This window comes from Phodopus roborovskii, unplaced genomic scaffold (assembly GCF_943737965.1).
Source record: "Phodopus roborovskii unplaced genomic scaffold, PHOROB, whole genome shotgun sequence".
In the NCBI taxonomy this organism is placed as follows: Eukaryota; Metazoa; Chordata; class Mammalia; order Rodentia; family Cricetidae; genus Phodopus; species Phodopus roborovskii.
The window spans coordinates 48,179,591-48,204,400 of record NW_026126433.1 but is presented as its reverse complement, the minus strand read 5'-3'; the positions used below and the strand labels follow the sequence as shown (position 1 = coordinate 48,204,400).

Below are 24,810 nucleotides of genomic sequence, written 5' to 3'. Positions count from 1 at the left end.
TAGCCACTGAATGTGCTTTGGGTTCCATAATATTCTATAATCTGCATTTGAGAGATAGCAATCTATGTTGCTCCTGCATCTATTTAGATGTTTCATGGAAGAGTTGCCAAAGCCAATTTCTCAGACACTGGCAAAGAGAAAAGTGTTTGGCTTTAGGAATCTCGGAAACACCAGGCCAAAGCCATTGTCACAGCTCAAATCACTTCCTGCTACCTGCAGAGATGATCTGCCCCTTACGAAGGGACTGCAAGGCTGTCCGTGTGGAGTGAACTAATCATCTCATTAGGGAATGCAGCTGCTCACTTAAGGGACATTTATGGAGCACCAACTGACTCAGGAAAGAGAGAATGACTGTAAGTAACCCATCATTCCATCAGCAAAATAGACACGTAAAACCTCATTATGACCGTATTCAATAAAAGCTAATGACAACTGGCATCAGCAAGATGGCCGACTAGATGCCCCCACCATGCTTACCCTGAAAGACAACCAAGGCCACAAATAAACAACTATATTTTGGTTAAAAACAAAAACAAAAACAAAAAACAAAAAACAAAAAACTAAACGAGGGTACCAGAGCACAGATATTCAGGGGAAATAAATACACAGTGAGGGAGAAGGACTCAATTGGCCCCAGCATCCCTGCCTAGAACTCTAGTCAAGATTAATTTTGACACACCCCTTCCTATGGGGATGGTAGTCAAGAGGGCTGTGGCCACATCTTCACCAACTTGATCAAATGAATTCCTTACTACAGAGGACCCTTGCAGTCTTTATAGATACCATGCCATAAGTGGGATTCTCCTGCTGAGCTACGGAGCTGCTCCAGAGAAGTCAGCACTGTCCACCCCATCCAGCACCTGAGCTAACATGGTGCCCTGCCTCACAGCAACCCAGTGTCTGACCGACGTGATGTGCAGATCGGTCCTAAGGAAGTAGTGCTGGGGAGCTGTTACCACCTGCCCTCCAGACCAAACAGCTGTAAGTACTCTGCTTCCTTGGACCTGAACTGAACCCCTGAAGTCTGAGCTGTGACGCCTCCTGCTGTGGTGCATGGTAGACCAGTCATGCCCCTGACCATTGGCCTCTGGGCTTCAAGTCACAGCTCTGTACGTGCTGAGGCATATGGTATACCACCACTCCAGGGGCTAGTGATACTACCATGTGGCTTAAACTCTGCACCTGAGTTGACTCTGGATCCCAAATTATGTCAGGACACTGTTGTAGGCTGTGCACCTCACCCCCAGCCCAGTCAGAAGCACAAGAACGGCCCAGTGCTCAAGGTCTAAGCTGCTGGGTGTGTCTTGCTACCACCAACCAGCTTTGTAGGCAACATAGTCCTAAATGTAGAAAACCCAGATGACTCTACCAAAGGAAATACAATTGAATTCAGTGAAGTTGGGAGATGAAATCAACACAGATCCCACTGACATCAGAGGGAAAGCAAAGGGGTTTCTTCACACTATGATCTTTTAACCCTGTGTAGAAAGTCTTAGTGAATGCAGTAAGAAAGAAAACAGAAAAACGGACTTGTTGGGAAGGAAGAAATAAAACTGTCTTTATTCGCACATGAGAAAATTGATATACAAAAAATGTTAATATGTCACAAAAATAAAAAACTGATTTAGGAACAAATTTAATCAAGAAGGCAAAATATGGGAGCTGGAGAGATGGCTCAGCAGTTAAGAGCACTGGCTGTTCTTCCAGAGGTCCTGAGTTCAATTCCCAGCAATCACATGAGTTCAGTTCCCAACAACTACATGATGGCTCACAACTGTAATGAGATCTGGTGCCTTCTTCTGGCTTGCAGGTGTACATGCAGGCAGAATACTGTATATATAACAAATAAACAGATCTTTAAAAAAGAAGGTAAAAGACTTATACACCAGAAAGTTTAATAATCTATGAAAGAAATTAAAGAGAATTTAAATGAATGGGAAAGACTCCAGAGTCATGGGTAAAATAATTAATACAGTTAAAGTGTCAATATCACACCAAATAATACCTATCAACATCTCAACAGAATCTTTACAGAAATAGAAAAAAAATCCCCATACCCTAAGTAGCTAAGTAATTACAAGAAAGAAAAATGAAGGGGAGAACTACAATTCCTGATTTAAAATTCTGTTGCAACAGTGTGGTTCTGGCATAACTAAGTACTGAGCTTAGAAATAAATCCAAGCATATATATGGTCAACAGATTTTTGGCAAAGGCATCAAGAAAAGGCTACAGGAGAAAAGACAATGTCTTCAATAAACCATGGTGCTGAGAAAAATTGGACCTTACACGGTACACAAAAACAAACTAAAAATGGATAAAGACTTAAAACTGTGATGAGACACTGGCCCAAAGCAATGAAGCTACTCAATCATGGACTAGAAACCCTGAAAATGTTAGCCCAAAGCAACCCTTTTCATTTTCAGTTGATTATCTCAGGCACTTTGTTACAATAATGAAAAGCTAACACAGAAAATAAATATGCACATGATGAGCAGTTATGAACTTTTCTGGAAGCACTTATGAGGAAAGAGTTTATAAAGCTATGTTTTAACATTGCAGGTATGAGTCAGAGTTTGTAAAATCTGAGCCATAACTTCAGCAGTTTAGCACTGTGTATTTAGGGAGATGAAGCCTGTGTGAAGTTTGGGCCACATGATTCCATTTGGTCCTAGACATTGCTGTCTGACTTATTCAATTAAGGTAAAACTTATGCTAATCAAGTTTCTTATTATAAAAGACTAGCTATAGATAATGAATAATCCCAACCAAAGAAGCAAAAACATTGTAACTTGAATTTTAGTTAAAAATGCACTCTACAAAGATGGTTTTCAATAAGATTTATAGCAATTAACATGTTTAACCAGTATGGAATTCTCAACAAAACTGTATACATTCCACAGAAACCTTCCATTGTTACCTTATTTAACAGCCCATTCCTTCTCACAGGTGTAAGTAAGGATGCCACTCAGTGATGGCCATGATGTACAATCTAAATTACTCTATGTATCATAAATATCCATTCTTCTCAGTGAATCATTCATTCTGCAGCTCTAGAACCCAGATACCACATACAAAATGTGAAAGAATCCACACACTCAGAATCAGTAATAGCCTCCCAAACTCCAGAATGCAGTCCTGGGTTAAGACTGAAACATGTTTATAGAACCCTAAAGTAATAAAGTGGAAAAGATTCTCGTAGGGGAGATCATTGCACTTCCAAACAAAAAGATTGCCATTGTCTTTTAACTTGGGAAGACTTACCATCTTCCCAGGGCAGCCCACAGATTTTTAGATAACCTTCATTATTTGGTGCACACAGTGAGCATGGAAAGCCAGAGGTTTGTGTTAGGTGTTCTCCTCAATTCTCCACCTTAGTTTTTGAGACAGTCTCTTGTCAAACCTGAATCTTATTGATTCAACTAAACTAAATGGCCAGCAATGCCCAGAGATCTGCTTGTCTCTATTTCCCTCAGCTTGGGCAGGAGTGCTGCAGATCTGAACTTTTGTAGCAAGCACTTTTGATGAGAGTTATCATTCTGTAAATATGTTTCTCTTATTGGTTAATGACTCAAGCACTGTTGGCAAATAGGAAGGCAAGATAGGTGGGACTAGGAGACAAGGAGGATTCTGGGAGATGTAGTAGTGGAGAGTCAAATGTAGGGATTTGAGAAAGTCCAGACCCTCTCTCCAGTAAGATAAGACCACATGGAAATACTTAGATTGATAGAATTGGGTTACTTTTTAAGACAGAGCTAACCAATAAGAAACACTAGTAACTGACCAACAGCTTTGTATCTAATACAGTGTCTCTGTGTGTTATTTGGGGCTGTGGGGCCCGCTGGCAGGAAAAACTGCTTGTAACACACTATATTGACTGAGACACATTCCCTTGCTCCCCAGTCACCCAATTTATCACCTCCTCTGTGCTCAGACTTACGTCAAATAATTTAGCCTTGTCTCTCAAAGACCTTTTCTTTGCTGTGAACTGTGGGAGATGAACTTTGTGGCAGCCATTAGAACCATTTTTGTTTAAGATGGCCAGTGTCTACATCCAATTTTAGGGGAGAGTGAGCCCGCCATGCCTGCCATTTTTAAAGATCAGCTATAGGGTTTAGGATTCTGGCTTTGGGCCACAAGATATCAATCACTCTGGGACTGGGGCCAACCATGTGGCAAATTGCTCTATCTAGCCATAAGAATAGTTGGAGATGCCATATTTCATGCCAACATCACTGATGGTGATATCAGTGCATATTGTCACATCAGATGTAACACACCCTGAGGTTGCTGGAAGACTTACATCTGGAACCTTCTCAGACACTGCCCCATATGTCTACTCCGAGAGCTACTGATTATAGAGACTTCAGTCTTCCTGTGTAATAAGAGCCATGAGTACTGGAAGTTCTTCTAGCAAATGTTGGTGGCTTGTGGTACCTGCCAACTACATAGTTGGTGCCAAAAGTGAAATGCAGACTCATCCCTGTCTCATCTCCTTGAACCCAAATAACCATAAATCTTAGGTAGAGCTGCATCTTGGCAACAGTGCCCTCAAACCTTGAGCTCTGTCTGACTTTCACTGGCTTTTCTAACATGACTCTAAGAACCTTCATAGTGGAAACTGTACTTTTATTTGACCTGTATTTACCTAGACAATATATAATACTTAATGGCTTTACGGCAGAATGGGAAAGACTACATAATATATTAATATTCACTTCAGCATAACCAGGAACTTGGAATGTCATCACGTTAAATAAAATTGGCCCCAAAGAATAAAAAGGGCAACCAATACATCAAATTAGCAGACAAACAGGACAGGAAGTGCACAGCTATCCCTTGAGTGAATGAACTACCAGAAATTGCCTATATCAGCAAAGTAAGGACTGCTGTGAAAATATACTTAGTGCTGCAACAAGACCTATAGCATGAAACACTCCTCTACAATAGATAAGATTGTTAATTAGTCTACCTCGGGACCAGATTAATAGCAACCATCACTACAGCCAGAGTATGACTACTGTCCTGACACTTTTCACATTAGCTCTTCACTTCCTTTAAAAATCTTATTTAGTCCAAGTCTTATTATCATTGGTTGTCAAAGCTTGGCTACAGAGATTTCTACATTCCTGACACTTGGGAACTAGCCCCTGCAATGATCTATGGCAGCTTTACCAAAAGGCAGAACTAGGAGCCATCTGCAGTGTGGCTATCACATTTCTTAAAGATGAGATCATTGTACTCTTTGGAAACTTTGCTTTCTTCCAATTTCCATCATCCTTGGGTCAGGGGTACATGCTCTTGATGTCAGAGACCTCTGATGGTATCTAAACTAGACTTAGAGACTGATGAGGAATAGAGATGGAGTCAATTATTACGTTGTCATGGTAACCTAGAGGCACTTCTCTGATTCTGTTCACCTTTGTCCTTGCCCTTGGGTTTTTACAGAATTCTTGAGAAGAAAGAAAACGAGGCTACAAATGGAACCTTTGATGCAACAAAATCCTATTCTACCCAGTGTCTTCTCTCAGGTCTCCCCACCATATTGCTTGCTATCTTATTCTATGATCTCCTGGGTCTCCTTAGTTCTAAGCTTACGTGTCTGGAATATTTTTATTCTTTTGCTTTCCTTTGAGCTTCAATATGGGTTTCAGGTAGCAAAAGCATATGAAGTATGTGTTGGAGGTGGTGTTTTGATGGGGCCTCTTTTTGTGATCTTTTTCAGAGTTGACATCAGAACTATGTGGAGTTGGGCTGGGGAGATGAAGCAGTTGATAGAGTTGCTTGCTGGGCAAACACAAGGACCTGACTTCGGATCTTCACCTCCCTCTCTCTGCATAGAAATGCCAGGTGCTGTGGTATGTATCTACAATCCCAGTCTTGGAGAGGCAGAAACAGGTGGCTCTTTGAGCTCACAAGCTGGCCAGTTTAGCACATTCAGTTAGCTCTGGATTCGGTAAGAGACCCTGTCTCAAGGAAGAAGGTATCCAGTGATTGAGGAAGACTTCGATATTGATCTCTGCCCATCCCACCCCCCAGCACACACAGGAAAACAAACAAACATGAGACAGCACATCCCAGGCTCTGTATGAATGGTGGTTGGTTTACTTTGTAGCTCTAGAAACTCCTGAGTCCCTTTCCTGACACATTCTTTGCAAAAGACTGAAGAGAGGTTGATCAGTATCAGCATGGTAGCTGGGCATGATGGCTACATAGATTAGGATCATGACTATTTTTAGTCTTTAGAGTCAAGTTGGCCCATGCTATGTTTCCTATATATAATTAATTAGTGGAGGACAAATGTGAATATGAATCCCCAGGATTCTTCTTTTACAAATGCTTGGCTGTGTTCTGATCTTCCCTGTACTAGTCATACTCTCTCCTCTCTGGCCCATAGGCTGCACATCCCTGGGCTCTCGTAGCCCAGAAATGACACATGCTTACAGTGAGAGGCCAGGGGCCAGTAATACATCCTGTCAGGAAGGACTCAGCCCAGTCTGAAGAATGGGTAAGACAAAAGTGTGGTGTGTGTGTGTGTGAGAGTGTGTATGTGTGCATGTGTGTGTGTACATGAATGGGTGAGTGTTCAAATGTGTGAGTATACCAGTGTGTGAGCGTGTGTGTATGTGATGTGTGTGTGTGTGGTGTGTGTGGTGTGTGGTGTGTGTGTGTGTGTGTGTGTGTGTGTGTGTGTGTGTGTATGTGTGTGTATAGGGGGCATGTTAGTGCTCGCATGGTGCTGAGACGGAACATAGGGATTCACAGGTACTAGTTAAGCACTCCTCCACTGAACTAAGCCTCAAAGGCCCACAAATGGTTTTTCTGTGAAGTCAGCCTTGGGAGGGTTTCAGGGTTGGAATGAGCCTTGTCTTGTCTCTCAGCCTGGCTTCTGACCAATGTCCTTTGAAGCACTCAGTTTTGGGATGTGTTTATAGGAGGGCTGTGGCATCCTGCTACCATAAAGCCTACTACTTTCTCACATTCTTATCTAAAACCTCCTTTCACCTTTTTTTCTAACCAACATGGATCCAGGTCTTACTGAGGCTCCATTAGCCATTCTCTAATGACCAGTGCCACTGAGTTTGTTTCCATGTGCTTCCTGGCCATGGTATGTCTTCTATGGGGAAACGTCTGTTAAAGTTCTTTGTTCATTGTTTAGTTGCTTTTGTTGTTATGAATATTAATAGGATCTCACTATGTAGTCCCGGCTGGATGATATTGCTATGTAGGACAGGCCGGCCTTGAAATCACAGAGATCTGCCTGCTTCTGCCTCCTGAGTGTTGGGATTAAAGGTGTGTGCCACCATGGCTAGCTTTCTCTGAAAATAATTTTATTTTCTTATTTTGTCCATTGTTTGCAACCTCTTGGCAGTATCTTTGGATGTATAAGGAGATCTTCATCCTTGTGTAACACTTTTCTAGATTCACATTTTAACTTATTTTATTTTGTATTTGTGGCTCAAAATCCTTCCAACACTTGTTTTGTTTTGTTCAAGGATACTTATCCAATACTGTCTTTATTACTAGTAGGCCACTCCCAGTCACCAGCTAGGAAATGTGAAAGGCCATTTTCCCATTCGTGCATGCATGTGACATGGTCTTTCCTGGCTACATTCCTCTTTAGAGCAAGTGGAACTTAAATTTGAGGAGGTAACAAGGGCAGTGCTTGCTGGGATGACTTCTGGGTATCATGTATGGTGGGATTAGGGATTTAAAACTTTTTTTTTAATTTATGTAACTGTGTGAATATATGCCATGTATGTGCAGTACCTACATAGGCCAGATGAAGGCATTGGATTCCTAGAGCTGGATTTACAGGAGGTTGTAAGTTGCCTGATGTCGGTACTGGAAACTGAACTCTGGTCCTTTGGAAGAGCAGCAAGCAAGCACTCATAACTGCTGAGTTTTCCCTTTAGGCCTTGATGGGATTTTGGAAGACCTTGTTAAAGAGCTCTGCAGGGCCCCCATTCTTAGACCCTTCCATGGGCATACACAGCGGTGTGTTTGGATACATAGGTAATTTTGGAGTGTTTTGTTCAGCAAACATGCATCGATAGCCAGGCTCTTTATCTGCCCTAGAAAGACAAACATATGAGATGTATAGGACTCCAGTAGGCAGCCTGTGTGTCCTGATCTGCCAGATGTGTTGGTTTATAGGATCCTAGATTTATCACTTAAAAAAAAAAAAAAACCATTAGAATTACCAGCCTGTGATGTGGGTGGACGTTCTGGCCCTCTATCCTAGGCTTGGTAGATACATGTGAGAGATTTGTGGTATACAAGAGGTCTCACTTTACAGTATTAGTCCTGTTAAACTGAAAAGTGTCTTCTGATGAATGAATGTCTAATACACTCACACAGTTCATAACTATGCAGATATATGGGTCTACACAGGGAAACATGAGCTTTAGTTGTGTAAGTTCATTAGATTCCATCAGGATGCAACTGAATGGGAAAATGTCTATGAGAGGCCTAGCTGGATCTTAATGTCCCTGTTTCATCAAGGGAGCACACGGTTCTTTCTATGTTTCCTGTCATTGGCTGGATTTGAAAAATAATTGAGATTTTAAAGAATAAAATGGGATAACATAAAAATGCTGATAGCTTTAATGTCAACAAAACAAAGCAGACTTTGTGGCTCATTCTGCGTGTTAAAGTTTTGAAAACAAGTCATCTAAATTAGAATTGAGTTTTGTCCAAAATGAATTGTAATCTGCAATCAAGCATCCAATAATTGAAAGAGGAAAACCTTGGGCTTTATGGCTGGTCATGAATTGCAATTATTAAAAACAAAACCTGTAAACAGAGGATCCTGGGATATGGAGGGCAAGTGTTCAAGGTACATAAAATATGATTAAAAATGAAAAAAAAAATCTGTGGTTCTTTTTATTTTCTGGAAATTGATGTACATTTTTTTCTTATTTGAAAAACACATCCTGTTGAAACAAACATATTATAGATTGTGAAACATATACATTTCTAATACTTTTAGCTAAACTGTGATTGTCTGTCAAGAGAAAGGGAAGCCACAGTTACCAAAGTACACAGATAATTTTATGTGTTATCATGCACAAAAAAAATCTATATTGTGGTTTTAAGACAATAGTTGAAAAGATTCAGTGTTAAGGAAAATACCACTGTCACGGTATAGTCATCTTTCAGTGACTATAACAAAAATACTGTAACCGTCTTAAAGAGTAGAAAGGTTCGTTTGCCTCACAGTTCCAGAGGTTTCAGCCCACAGTCCACTCACCTTGGCCTGAGTGTGGTAAGGTGTGAAAGAAGTGTGTGGGTGAGCAAGGTTGATCACCCCTTGGGTACCAGGAAGCAAGAGAGACTGATAGGAGACAGTCATTTCCCAGTGACCTAACTTCCGCCCCTAAGACCCCACCTGGGGAAGGTCCCACTACCATAAGCACTGAGAGAGAATGTGACAAAGAAACAGAGCAGTATGCTAGCTGGGTACCTAGAGAGAGCTTTCCAGGCACAATTACACAACGTGGATGGCTGTCAAAATCATATTAAATGCATTGTTGAGCTTGCAAAAGAGTAAGGCAACCTCAGTCAAAGGAACAGCTGACACGAAGCAGAGTAGCGACAGTGTCTTTCACCAGGAAGCTGTTTGCCAGCCAGGTGCTCTCACAGGCTTTGGTTTTTATGTGGCCCGGGCTGGGGGTGGGCTGGCATGTGTAGCAGAAGACAGGAGCCTCAGACAGACCCTCTCATACGGACATTTTATTAAGAAATTCTCCTTCAACAAATGTCCCTCTCACATACTGAGGACGTGATTTTCTTGAAACAAAAACCATCCAACCAAACAAAAGGCCCAGCATTAAACGGTGCAAAGAAATTGTCCTAAGAATTTGGAACCTCAGTCTGAATCATACGCAGGCTGATCATCTCGAGTCTTAGGATCTGGGTGGTCCAAAATATTTCAAGCTGAGAACACAATTTAGACTATCCTTAACTGGCACCTCGTAGAAGTAGATACAAACACCGTAAAGTAAACCCTCCCTATCCAGGTCTCATGAATAAAATGTCCATACAAAGAAACAGTCCCCAGACAAAAATAAACACACACCGTCCTGAGGCACCATGGAACAGAACCGGTGGAAACACAGATGGCAGCTGAGATGCACACATGGACTTCAAGTAAACAACAAAAAGTTGATTAACATCTTTAAGGAAATTAAGATGCTCAAAAAAAATAAACAACAACAAAATGACCAGGAATGACCAATTTCTGCTTTGAGCCATGTTTAAAAAGCAGAACTCGGTTTAGCCTTCAACTTTAAATTACTAAACAGCAAGACAAAATATAGCAGAAAAGCGGGAAGGGTGGTTTGGGGATTGGATAACAGGTAATGGGGTACAGAGGAAACCAGCCTTTGAGAATGGTATCAGAGGGCGGGAGTCCACATGTAAAGATGAAGGACAAAGATCAAAACAGGGGGTAGAGGGATTTCCCAGGACAACTAAAACTTTTGGAAAAATAGCAGAGAGCCACAACTGCTCAAAATATTCCATACTACATCAGACAGTGGCTTTCAGGCTTTGAGTGACTCCATTTACAAAACAGCACTTTGCCTAATTTGAGAGAGAGCTATTGCTGAAGCAAAGTGACTCTGCATCTTGTTTAGGCAGGAAGAGCACAGACCAACAGTTCAGCAAATCAGGCAAGGGGCTTATCAAATTATATCAGGAAACGTGTGGACACAGGAGTCTATCAAAGCCTGGTAACAAAACATGGCCTGTGAACTTAGAGTACACACCAGGACAGGGAATGGGTACAACTCCCTTACCCGGATCATCTGTGTGAATGAAAGTTCTCAGAAAAGCTGCTCATTCCCATAGGAACTGCTTATAGCGCTCACTAATGGATTAGACCTTCAGGGACTGTCAAGAGGTTGGATCATTGCAGGTCCTGAGCCTCGTTATACTTGGGCTATCTTTAGTCCCTTAAAGAGCCAGCCCTTACCCACTTCTGTGTTGTACCTAACATCCTGTGGCTAACAGATTAAAACGTTTTGAAATGTATTAGCTTAAGAAAACCCCATGACCAGACCAATCAGGTAGTATAAGTGAATAAAAGCCAAAAAAGTTGGTTCAGAATGAGAATCTACTGTTACCCACTAGATTCTTCTTTTGGGAAGATGTGGGTGTGTCTATGCTTCTGAGCGTGTGCTTGTTGCACAGAGTGAGTGACACTATCCACTGTCCACTATGTAGCTTTTTGGTTGATCCCTGATCTTCACACCCAAGAAAAAGCCATCCAGGTCTCAGAAAGAAATGCAGTTAGGCATTCCTAGGAGCCAGAAGGGCACTGATATGTATGCTTAAGCAGACAGCGATGATCCACAGGGCATCAGACAGAGAGAGCTTGACAGGGGTGACCACACAAGCAAATTTGTCTGGTTGATTCTCATCTGTTACTGAAGACACATGGTTTAAGATCAATCAAGTTGGGTCTGTCCAAATGAGTATAAGCCAATAGAGAACCTGAGGGAGAGGCTGTTCTTATCCTGATGAGTTCATAGGCTAGGGGACTGAGTAATGCTAAACAAATAAAATGCAGCCTGAGTGCCTGTGAGATGCCTGCCTTCAGAGAAGAGATGCTGTGACAAGGTGGACAGAACTGTTCTGGGGCAACATATTGTGGGGATGATCTCTGAGAAGGCTTTGTACAGAAGATGGTTTCCTAGGTAGGCCACTGGGAACATGAAGGAACACACATTAAAAAACATCATGCAAGTGTTTGTATATATGTGTTTGAGTACATTCGTGTGGAGACCAGAGAACAACCTCCATTGTCATTCCTCAGGGGCTGCAAACCGTGTGTGTGTGTGTGTGTGTGTGTGTGTGTGTGTGAGAGAGAGAGAGAGAGAGAGAGAGACAGAGAGAGAGACAGAGAGAGAGACAGAGAGAGACAGAGACAGAGAGAGACACATACATAAACACACACAGAGAGAGAGAGAGAGAGAGAGAGAGAGAGAGAGAGAGAGAGAGAGAGTTTCTCACAGGCCTGGAATTCAACAAGTAGGCTGATATACTGAACTCCCAGAAAGGCTGGTGTGTCAGGGCACAAAATGGGAGAATGGATGCTTATAAATGGTGACCGCCAAACTGAGAAATTACTTCCTGCAAATTTTTATTGACCCTACTTGTAAGTAGTAGTAAGAAAGAAAGGAGAAACAAAAGCAAATAACAACTGGGGTCATGGCTGTAAAAGGTGGAGCGAACATCAAGTGTCTTAGGGTCTACTGCTCCTCAAACCTGTGATGAATCCATTGGACCCATCTCTGTCCCTATAGAAGTCTCTATTGTGACAGAATGAAACTTGGCTTTGCTTTGGTTAAAGCATCACGAGCTACATTAGACAACTTGGTACAACTTAACTGTTCCCATGAATAAATCTATTTGAAAATTATTCAATTACACAACAGAATGAATTATCACCTCATTTGCATGGACCCAAAAAAAATCTATTAATGCTCAATTGAGCCTGAACCAGTTGTGAAACAGGTGAGAATTTATGGTTGGATACTCTGATTGAAGCTCAATTAATGTTCAAGACTTTTTTTTTTTTTTAATGAATTAAGCCTTGACTCGTTTGTATGCTCCATCCCTTTCAATGCCTAATTGTGCCTAAATCAAGCTATCCTTGAGTAACCACGGAGCCCTCTGAGTGCCTAAGGGCATTTTGGGCTCCTCTGTGATTTGGCCCAGACTAACCCCAAGCCTTCCCCCTTCAGCTGTTTGCTTTTAGTAATGAACAGGACTTGTGATATGACAATTAGTTATCATTAAGGATAACAATAGGCTGTGGGTTTGGAGTCTCGATTAGCTCAGTAGTTTATCACCAGCCAAGCTCTACATCAGTAGAGCACATGGCAGAGCAGCTGCGGAGGGCTCAGGCTCTGCAGGATGGATGGTGAGGAGACAGGAAAACATGGCTAAGCGTCGGTAGTAGGAGTAGGCAAATGAGGAGAGAGATGGAGACTTAGCCACATCAACGGAGGAAGCAGATTGTCATAGCTCCTTCCTCTACTCCTTCTTCCCTTTGTGAAGGCTAGGGGCTGGTGTGCATATGATTATCTTGTATCATACTTGGGTGTTTCATGTCTGGCCCCTACCCTCTGTGCTCCTGAACTGTCACTTACTGTATTCCTCTAAATGCCTTGCCTGTTACCAAGACCGAGTGAATACTTTTGAATGGAGAAGTGATCGAAGTGAGTAAGTGGGTTAAAATAAAATTTGTACTCAGGCTCCAGATTTCTCCAGCTATTTCTTGTATGTGTTTAGTAGCCTTCCTCAGATCCCAGGGAACCAGTCCCTTGAACTCTGGTTCCTGTATGCCAGAATCCTTCTGCAGGTCAGACTTCCACGAAGAGAAGTTATATACTATAAACCAGGCAGGGTCTAAAATGTAACATGGAATTTCTATCAAATGTGGCCATGTAAAGCTCTTCAGAAGAAAGCCCCCTCTCTAAGTCCACACAGATGGTTGTTTTCAACCTCTGTAGCATGTTACACATGGGCTCTGCCTCGGAGCTTTTCCTAGTGTGGCTGACCTCATTTGTCATGTGTGAAGGATATGTCTGTATAAAATGAGTGGCACTCTAGTTGATAGGATTAACAGAAGAAACTGGGGATTCTGCAGCAGCTACTCCTGAGCAACCCCTCAACCTCAGTGAGTCCCTCATTGCCTTAGTCTCATTTCAGTCTTGAACAGAGAGTTTAGAGTTAAGCCCTGTTAGATCTGTGTCACGCAGGTGGGCTGTGGGCTCCAATGTAATGAAAGGAATTTATAATCTATTGGCTGAAAGAAGTGCCTGCTTTACATGCTAGAGTGGATAATGGCTATGATGGTGCCCGTGGGACCCAGGTTATAAAACTTTAGAAGATGCTCACACAGTGGCCTTTGCACCTTTGAAACATATGTTCTCAAAGGGTCTCCTAGACAGTGTGTTCCAGGAGTGGAGGACGAGAATGAAATCCCAATTTCAAGGTGGAAAATGAGGACTGAAATGGTTCTCAAGTGCCAGCAGGGGCACTGGCATCTGTGTTCCCTGGCCTCACCTGAGTGTGGCTCTGCCAGCCCAGGTGGCATCATCTCTTTTACAAACCACAGCTGTCCCTCTCCACCACATTTCTCTAGGAGCTCAGAGGAAGAAAGTTGACAAATTCCAGTTGTGAGAGTGATTGTCTGGTCTGGCACCTGGGGAGGTTTCCAATGCTTCTTCTACTCTCAGGCAGATGCTGGAGGAAGCTCATTACCAGGTGCGGTGACCCCTGGCGTCACTCACACCTCCTGCTTCTTCCTTCATTACATAGCCTGGTATGCAGCCAAACTTCAGGGCCCCAAGGATGATTACCTCTCCCACTGACAGGGGCCTGGGAACCTGTTCTCTCAGGAGTCCCCCAGGCACTGCCATCCCAGGGAAGGAAACCCACAATCATAGTCCCATCTGTCAACTGTGGGCAGCACCCAGCTCTCCAGTTTGGGAAACCAACCAACTTTTCTTGCTGAAGCCCCCAGGCAAAGTAGGCAGGCTGTGTGATGGGGTACCATTCAGCTTTATTACTGATGGGGGTGTGAGGTGACTGAGACTGGCTAACTTGCACCATAGCTGGTGCTAAGTGGGGCACTCAGGCCACTGGGCTCCACTGCAGGCTTTCAGAGCCCTGTTGTCCCTGCACACAAGTTCTAGGTCAAGGGCATCTTACTGAACATAGTGTGTGTGTGTGTGTGTGTGTGTGTGTGTGTGTGTGTATGTGTGTGTTGTTGTTGTTTTTATCATCACCAGGGGTTGAATCTGGCCTGCCCATATTAATAAAACACTCTACCACTGAGCCACTAAACAAGATTACCACCACCACCGGATTTGCTTTTTATTTTGAGACAGCATCTCATACTAAGCTGCCCAGGCTGGCCTTGAACTTGCAGTCCCCCTGCCTCTACCTCTACAAAAGCTGGGATTACAGGCCTGTGTTACTAGACTCAGCTCTTAGCATTGTCACATGGCATCTGATCAATCCTTGGTTTATGGCTTGGGTTTGGGATGAGGGACTTTCCCTTTTTCTTCTTGATTCCATGTTCCATTCTGCCCCTGGCTCCTGGCCACCAGTCTCAGCTTAATGCTCATAGAAACAAGTGAAGTCAAGGAAGTCACTTGGATGTACACACTGAACTCTCCAGTCCATATCTCACTTTTGAGCCTCTAAACTCAGGCTGTACAGATGCATGTAATCCATGGACATTTCCCATGTGTTGACAAGTGCTCACTGGACATCAACAACCTTCCAGGCACCACATTAGGCAGCAGGGACACACTGGGAGGCAGTGACACAGCTGTATTACCTAACAGCTGTGTGACCCTGAACAAGGAACTCAACCTCTCTGTGCCTCAGTTTCCCAGCTTTTGCTATAAGATTGGTGGTTGAGTCACAGTCATAAATAGACACCCATAAGGCATTTACAATAGCCTCAGTGGCATTGTAAGAGGTATTATCACTGTGCTCTCATTTAGAAACATGGAGAGCAATTTATACGTCGTGCTAACTGCCTGCCATGTAGCCGAAAAGCCAGAAAATAAGTATTGGAAACAATTTTCTCCTTCTTCCTCTGATCCGGCAGTTCATAAATTAGCTTCTATTCTCTTTGAAAGGTTGAGGGGAAATCCTACTCTTGTTTCTGCCTCTTTGTTCATGGGAGTGAGGGAGTCTGACATTGGGATGGTAAATGGGGACTCAGGAATGAGCTGCTCAGCTCCAACTGTTTGTCTCCCTCTTCCCCTGACTCCACCCTGATTTCCTTCCGGGAGTACCATAACTGTCTGGGGAAGGGACCCAGTGCTGCTGACCTGAGTCTGAGTCCTGTGACCTCTGTGGAGGAAGCAGGGAGAGCCCCCTCTGTTGTGCTGGAATTGACAGGATTTGGGGTTTCAGTTCCCGTTCGCTCTTGAATGTATTGACTCAGAATCTAGAAGGAAGAGACTTCCATTGGTAACCTCGGAAGGTCAGCTAACAGAAGATAAAGTTGGAGCCCGACAGGAAATGAAGAAGTCTCCTGGCTCCCACCCAGTCCTCAAGCCATTGTGCTTCATCATCTAGGGGTACCTAGTGGCAGCGGGCAGAGAAAAAGCTCACCCTTGATGGTGTTGCTGCCCAGAGGTCCTAACCACACTGGGGGTCCAACACTCTGCTCCTAGTTCAGGTCTCCAGAACAGAAAGAATGGACCAAAACTTGGGACATAACAACTGACGACAGAGCCCAAGCTGCAGCCTGATAGCTTCGCACACCACATTTCTCCCCTAATGACTTTCGTGTTTCAAGCTGGGGGAGTTAATCAACAGACAATTGCTGCCTGGACTGTTAAGAAAATAATAACGGTCTCTGTAAATTCTGTAATGAACTATGAAAATACCACCGGCCGGGGAAGAGGCAAGGAGGGAGGAATAAAAGAGAGTGGCATGCTGAAAAGTCTCATAAAAAAAAAAAAAAACTTCTTTCTGTGTTCCAGAGATGCTCTGAGCTCACTCTCCTTGCTTCCTAACAGTCATTAAAATGTATAAAAATGAATGTTTTTAAAGCAGCAATACCAAGAATTATCACTGCTGTGGTTGCCTGGCAACCTGAGACTTTGGTTATTTTATTTCTAAACAGGGAATGCTATAAACTGGTATCCGGAGTTTGTGCAAATAGTTCTAAATTGATGTTCTCCCCGTAAATCAGGAGGAGATAATCCAGCATTAATGTGCATTTAGAGGAGGTTAAATATGCACATGTGTGCTTCTCTTATACACAAAGACCCTTACACGGAGCTTCTCCCCAATTTCATGCTATCTTGAATCAATCTTCCAGCTGATATTCTTTTGCATTTTTTTTCCTGGCAAATATCTACTTAATTTTATGGTACCTGTAAGTAATCTACGTTCAAATCCATAGAAACAGGACTGCGTGACATCAGGGGAACAGACCATCATGGCTAACAGCAGCTTAGGTCACTACTCCCAGCCTCCCACACTTCTTCCAATTTCCCAAGCCTCTCAGAGTAAGTTTCCAGTTCCTAGAAAGCAGAGAAACCCAAATCTACCCAGACACTAGCAGGAGGAGTGATGCGATTTCTCAGGCCAGGTGGGAGAATGCCTGTGATGCAGTGGTGGCCCTGTGCGGCCCAAACCGCAGCCCTGCTGCTGCACCTGTTGATAGCAGGCAGCTGCTCCCCACTGCCTTTCAAAGGAGGAGGGTATTAACATTTTAGGAGAAGCAGTCTCCCCCACCCCTCTGAGTCACTGACTCGAATTTGTTTCTAGTGCTGCCTGATGGTTTGAGTGCATAGCTGTGCTCAGGTGCTCCGTTGCCCTCAGAATAATGTCAGTTCCTAACCCCACTGGAGCCTGAGGAGGCAAGCCAACCCAAGCCTTCCCACTACAGGCTGTGCAAGGATGTTTCTGGCACATTGGTGAGATGGAGTCTTCCGGAAGTAGATACTGCCTGCGGGTGCTTGCTCATGGTTGGATGTTTGAGCCAAGAGACTGGGCCCAATGCATTTCAAGCTTGGTGGAGCCATTCAGCCATAAAGAGGGAAGGGGAGCGAGCATAGCTGGCTGTGCCCAGAGGTTACTAGTGACTACCCGGAAAAAATGGGGATCTCGGGCCCACAGCAGCTTAAGCAGGGCTTGCATCACAGGTGGCTGTGTGGCACCATTCTCCAAGTTTCCAGAGAAGAGCAGCAGAAATAGACACAGCCTGAGAGTGTCACAGCATGATTGTCCAAGACCTCATTACAGACATTGGCAAATAAACACCCATGGTTTAGAGATGGGTACAAACACAATGCTGGCAAATGAGCAGATAGATGCGAGATGTTAGGCCTAAATTCCTTAAATAGCAAAGGGATTAAGAGGATTTTCATGAAAAGCCTCCAGAACTCACTCCAGGACAGACCCTTGTAAGCAGCCAATGACCCTACTGTGTCACAAGCTCTAAACCTTCCACACAGACTATAACTCTCCCACGACAGAGAAGACCAGTCAAAGAGACACAATGACCCTCTAGGGAAGTGGTTCTCGACCTGTGGGCTGGGACCCCTTTAGGATTGAAGAACCCTTTCACAGAGTCACCCAAGACCATCAGAAACAGATCTATTACTTATGATTCATAACAGTAGCAAAATTAGTTATGAAATAGCAACAAAATAATTCTATTATTAAGGGTCACAACACCCTGAGGAATTGTATTAAAGGGTTACAGCATTAGGAGGGTTGAGAACCACTGCTCTAGGCCCACACAGGAGATCTCTTCAGCACCCCACCCCTTTCTCATTATCCAATCAACAAGCACCCTGTCCTCCTTCACAAACATTCCCAGTTGCCAACCCATGAAGGAACTGTGCTTTAAGAAATTGCTACCAGGCTGTGGTGGCATATACTTTTAATCCCAGCACTAGGAAGGCAGAGGCAGGGGGACCTCTGTAAGTTTGAGGCCAGCCTGGTCTACGGTGCTACACTTCCTTTGTCTCTTTAACAGTCTTAATTCTTAATTAAAATTCTTAATTCGTAATTTAAAAAAAAAGCTTCATTGTTTTGCAAATGCCCAAGTGCACTGGTTTGGCTTCTGAAAGTCTTGTAACAAACCCTTGCTCATAGCGGATTCTGTGGCTTATTAGAGTGCCAGTTATAAACAGAGTCCACAGGCTTCAGAGCTCGAGGGACCACTGCATGAAGGATGTGCTTCCTTGGGGCTTGTACCCATCCCAAGACAGCATCTAAAAGGAACCAAGCTCTCTCATAAGGAGCCAGCTTGTGGTTAGAATTTCTGAGTCACTAGAAAGTTTTGAGACATCAGACTACTTTAGCTGAAGCCAACTTCACCCTGACAGATCCTTGCCATGACTCCTCAGGGACCAACTCCAGAGGTGGACATACAGAACACTGGTTTACAGCATGAGAGCCATTCCAATACCTCTGTTCACCCGCTCTGCTCCCCACCATCGGTTGTGGGGATTCCTAGCACCTTGCTGAGCAGGAAATGGTGAGGAATAGCAAACAACTATGAGGAATGAGCCTGGAAGGAGATTTGCAAATGTGCTGTCAGAAACCTCAGAATGAGGACAGATTTCCCTGGGTGTGAGGCTCCCTGGAGATAGAGGAGAGCAATTTGTGCTTTCTGCCATTGAGGAGCTGACTAGAGGGTTGGGGCCCTTGCTGATCTTGCCTCCCCCATATGTGTTTCTGAATGGTGTTACCATTTAGGATTGATAAATGAATGGCACTGGCATTGGCGAGGCAGCCTGTGCTGAGCAAAGGCTGAGGTGGGGACTCACTCCGCTCCTGCCCCTGTCATCCACGAAGGTAATATCATCTGCAGAGTCAGAACCATTCAGGACACATCTAGGGTACCCATGGGAGCACCCAGAATGGGTAATGAATCCCAACTCACTTTCCTGCTTGCTCACATGACAAATAGTCCAGTACAATGATGAAGAGAAATGGAGACAGGCTATATCCCGTGCAAGCACATTCCAGTTAATGCCCCAGAAGCAAGCACAAGTAAGGCTACTTCTGAGCAGACTTGTCTAGGGTGACATATGAAGAACAGTGTGGTTTTGTGTTTTGGAGAGATGGGAGAGAGCAAAAAAATAAAGTTTGATTTTTCTGGGATTTTTTCTCCCCTGAAAGTAAACAGAACACTAGAAAACCTTACAGCTAAAAAAAGATCCCTTTGCCTGGGAAGCCAAGTCAAAGCTAAGGCTTGATGCCCAGAAAGGTTAGTATGCTAACATAATATGGCAAAGCATGGCTTTGGAGGGCTGTGGTCTGATGAAGGGAATGTAGACCATCCTGCTGGGCCAAACAGCCCGCTCTGCAGAGGCAATCTATAGCTATCAGGCAGAGCTTGCTGAGAACAGGCACTGGCCAGTCATGTAGCCTCAATAGCCAAGGTCTCCCAAACTAGGAAAAGCCATACAGTTTGATCTTGTCACCAATTGCCTGGCAGATTTGTGTAAGTCTTCGTCTTACCTTCCTTTGTTCTGAAACAGAATAGTTTCTAGTTGATTAATCAATCAGTTTGCAAATAAGAGACACAGACACCAAAAACTAAATCTAGGCTATGGCTGAGAATCCCAGAAAATGTCAGAGCAAAGCTTATGCACAGTCACAGTCATAGACCAAAGGATGACAGGACAAATGGCCTGGTCATTGGATGTCTTGCTAGACCACCATGCTTTCTGACACTGAGCACTGGGCTGCCCAGCAAGCTCTTGATGATTTGTTAGGCAGGATCAGGGTTACTGATGGAAGCTTATGTCTGCATCTAATGGCTATTAGGGTCAGGGAACAACTCCATGACATGGTATTACAAAGACACAACATTTATGTTAAGTCTGTTTACATACAATATGGAAACATTTTCTCATCACCTGTGTGGTTGAAATGTTAGGAAGAGACTCCTGGAATCAAGCAGAAAGCTGTCTGGAGGGGTTGGTCACATTCTATTATAGTCTGTCAGCTCTTCCAAGAGGGCAGATGGTTGGCCATTAGGACCAACTGATGTCAAAGATATGTTTAATCTAACAAGAGACCTTGAGCTAGTAATAAAAACAACTCATAGTGTTTCCCTATTTGTTTACAGTGGAACCAAACTGCAGCCAGAAAGAAGTTACTTTACCTAATCAAAAAATTTCATATGCTTACATTTAACTAGCTCTCCCACCATCAACTCAACAATTTGAGCGAACAAATATTTACTAAAATCATAAAGGTATTCCACTCTGTAGGACTAAAACAGGAGTGATCTCATAACAAGGTGGCATTTTGAATTGTATCTGCATGATGACCCAGGAAATTATCAGGTTCAAAGACATGATTCTCATTTAATGGAAGCCAACCAGGTCCTACAATTCATTTTGTCTTTGGAAGTCTTCAGCCTCCATTGACACAGCTTTATATGACCGTGCTGGAGTTAAGCATCTGCAACATTTTCCAGTTTGGAGAATGATGCATTATACTGTCTTATACCATCATTAGCTAAAGCTAATCTCTGTCACTGAATTCGTAACTCGTAACCCTGTTCAGACTGACCCTTAGCAGCACCTCTCCCAGGACAGTCCTCCGGACAGAGACCCACTCTGCTCATACCATCTTGCTGTTCAACAGGAGAGCCACTTACTTGTATGGGATGTGTTTGCTGCCATTGACAAGAGCCAGGATGACGTTGCCCAGAGCAGACAGCGAGAGGCACAGGCCTGAACCTCCTTCTCTGTTTTTGCTGAGAGCTTTCACACAGCTGCCCAGATCAATGAGATGTAGACGGCTGCGACCTCCAGACACTGGCACAGGGGAGAAGGCAAGAGGGAGAAAGAGAGTGGGTAAGTTCTGGCTAGCACCTTGTCTCTCCCTCGTGTAGCTCTTTGGGAAGCTTGAGGAATGGAAAAGATTAGCATTTGGTGACACAAACAATTCAAGCTGGGGTTTCAAATAGAATCAGTGCTCTTAAACTCCGCCCACTGCATCCCACATGCCTCTAAAACCTACTGTCATTTATTTTCCAAACATTTCCTGTAGATCAGATGGTTCATTGAAGGAGGGTAAAGGGCTTTACTGGACTGTGCTCTGGATAACGGAGTTCTGAAACTTACCTAGTTAAAACCTGAGCAGCTCTGGAGTGATTATCTACTCCAGTTTGTCATTGTCAGGTAGCCAACCTAAAGCTCAGCCAGGAATCAGGTTGGTAACCCCAGGAGAAATTTGGAAGATGTAAGCTCCAGGTGCAAAGGCAGGAAAGACCCAGCTATTTGCCGAGTGCCTGCCAATTGCCAGGTGTACAGACATCCATCTCATTCAATTCCCACACAAAATCATCCAAACACTAGCATGCTCTTCTTGCAGATGAGAAAATTGAAGCCCAGAAAAATTAAGAATTTCACCCATGAATTCTGGCTGCAATGAAGTAACAGGGACCAAAATAACCAAAAATACACAGAATGTATAAAATAGCTGTTTTTAAGACACTAGACATTTGTCAGGGAAGAACGACTCTTGAGACACATGAAACAAATAAATAAGGCAAACTCTCCTAGTCTCAGCTAACTCTGTTGAGAGAGTTCCCGGGTTAAGACAAAGAGCCCAGGTAGAGGAACCTGTTGGACCCATTGAGTTCAAGAGAGATAAAAGCCAGAGTCTAGGGAAACCAAGGCAACAACCGTGTACAAGACAGAACACTAGAAGGGAAAGACCTGGGGGATTTGCACAGTCTCTGGAAGCCCCAGCAGAATGGTCATTAGCAGATGTATGTGAGAGAAACTGCTAATAAAAGGCAGAGGCGCCTGTTCCCAATAGTCAGACCAGAAGATCTGAAAGTTCATGTGAAAAGGTAAATGGGCATGAGAAAAGCAGGCAGTCGAGCCCGACAAGGAGGAACTATTTGAAAGAAACCCACAAAAGCAAAGCTACTAGGATCCACATAGAAGGCCATGAAAACCAGTTAATGACAGTCTGTGTAATGTTTAATGATTAAATAGAGACATGGCCACCCTGGGCTGTATAACAAGGTCTATCTCAATTAAAATAAAAGTGTATATAATAACTTCTAAGAGAGTATTAAAACAAAGATGGGATTGTGTCTGAGAGTTTATGGCAGATTACCCGTTAACAAAAGGAAATATTAATATATTTGATAATATATCAATATAAATCTTCAAAATGAAATAGAGAAAAAATATAAAAGCAATAAAAACAAACACACAGAGAGAGACCAATGGGTAGAAAATTAAAAAGGCTACAGAACAACCTCAGATGTCTAAAATACACACGGCTGGATTTTCAGAGTGTAGCACAGATGCAATATTTGAATAAATAATAGTCCAAACTTTTCCCAGATGATGAAAACTTCCAACCCACAAGTCTAAAAAGCTCAGTAAACCCTGGGAACAAGGAAAATGAACAAATCAAATGAAGTCAATGATAATCACACCACTCAGAGCAAGGGAGAAAAACGGCCCAAGGAGCAAAAGCATATTCCATACACAGAACAAAGAATATTCCATACACAGGACAATTTCCCCTTAGAGATAAGTAAGCTAGCACAGTGACATTTTTAAAAGACTGAAAATTGTCAAATAAACAGTCAACATCTGAAATAAGCATCATTCCAAAACAAAGGGGAAAGAAACGCATATTTTCCTTAATGTGAAACTAGGAAGGTGGTCCACTGGGTAGGAACACTTGCTATGCAAACACAAGGGCCTGAATTTGAATCACATAAGGAACCAGGCCATGAAAGCCTGTAAGCCTAGCACTACAGGGTGGGATGGGGGCAGAGACAGGGAAACCCAGAAGCCCTCTGACCAGCCAGACAAACTGAAACAGTGAGCTCGGCTTCACTGAGAGAAACCCTGTCTCAAGGAAGCAAGTCAGAGAACAACAGAGGAAGACAGATGTATTCCTTTAGCACACATATACATATACTCTCCACACCCACTCCAACATGCTGGCTTCATGTGAGGGATATTCAGGTGGTACCCGGGTATACACATCTGGGAACCTCAACACCTGTAGGAAGAACTCAATGACGATTCATGTGGGCATGGTATGGATTTGCTGTTGGATAAGAACTTGAAGGAATCATCTTGGCGCCTTCAATTCCCATGCCTGCTGCTAGTGGTGAATATTCCAGGAAGGGCAGCATTGAATCTCAGCCCTTCACTTCCCCCAGCTCTGTCTATACTTCAGACATGAATGAAGTTCATTTTGTTTATTTCAGCTGTCCCTGGGGCAACAGCCCCTTAAAAGGGCGGCCATATTACTTCTCCTCTATCCTATTTCAGATCGTGCAAGATTGGCTCACAGCAATGATGTGCTAGGGAAACCGTTATTTTTAAACAAAATACCATCTGTTTTGCAGCCCAATTATATAGACAGGGGAGGCTTAGGTATTCCTCACGCACCTAGATAAAAGGGCAAAGACAGAGACCAATTTGGACTTCCAGACTTAATAGTCCATTTTATGTAATGGAATAAAATGTATAATGTACACATAGTAAAACAGAACACAGAGATCAAAAGGTGGCTTACATTGTGCTGGAGAGCTTCCTTCTAAAATACCTGTAATTACCTGCATGACTCATATGAGAGGCACCCTCATAGAATGGAAAAAGCTGCTCTCTGCCCTGTACCACTGGCATTCGGGTGGTCAGAGAATCTGATTTTCACAAATGGTGCTAGATCTAGACTAGTGGGAAGTCAGTGGGCATGGGCTGTTTGATAGCATTAAGAGTCTGTATCACTGCACGTGGCTAGGGAGAAAGTAATTTGACAATGACTGAGCAAAAGGGGTGATGATTAATGCAGGTAAGACACAGGTTCCTTATCATCTCAGATTTCTGAGTTCAAGAACATAAGAGTTAAAAGACACAGTTGAATCTGTCTTGAGCCACTTTGGTCTTTTTTAGAGTGTCTTCGTGTATCCCAGGCTGGCCTTGAACTTGCTCTATTTCAGAGAATAATTCTAAACTTTAGATGCCTCTGTCTTTGCCTCCTGCGTGCTGGGGCAACAGGCATATGTCACCACACCCAGTTTACATGCTGCTGGGGTCAAACTTGGTGCATGCTAGGCAAGCACTCCTCCAGCTCAGCTCCAAATTCTTTATGTTTTAAATCTAGAGCTGGACCAAACCAAGTTACCAACATGCCTTATTTTCCCCACAGGGAGTAATTCTCCTAATACCACTTAATGCCTGCATTATGCATAAATTGGACTGCAATTATAGATGAGAAAACTGAGACCCACACACGCCGAAAAAGAAAAT

At 43.4% G+C, this 24,810-nt stretch overlaps 1 protein-coding gene across 1 annotated transcript in view; it reads right to left on the bottom strand.

The window, feature by feature from the left end:
* Kif26b (kinesin family member 26B) overlaps positions 1-24,810 on the bottom strand; it is a 395,922-nt gene that overhangs the window by 20,572 nt on the left and 350,540 nt on the right. Inside the window, exon 10 of the mRNA XM_051186394.1 lies at positions 21,174-21,333. Coding sequence (XP_051042351.1) covers positions 21,174-21,333 — 160 coding nt within the window. The remainder of the gene's footprint in view (positions 1-21,173; positions 21,334-24,810) is intronic.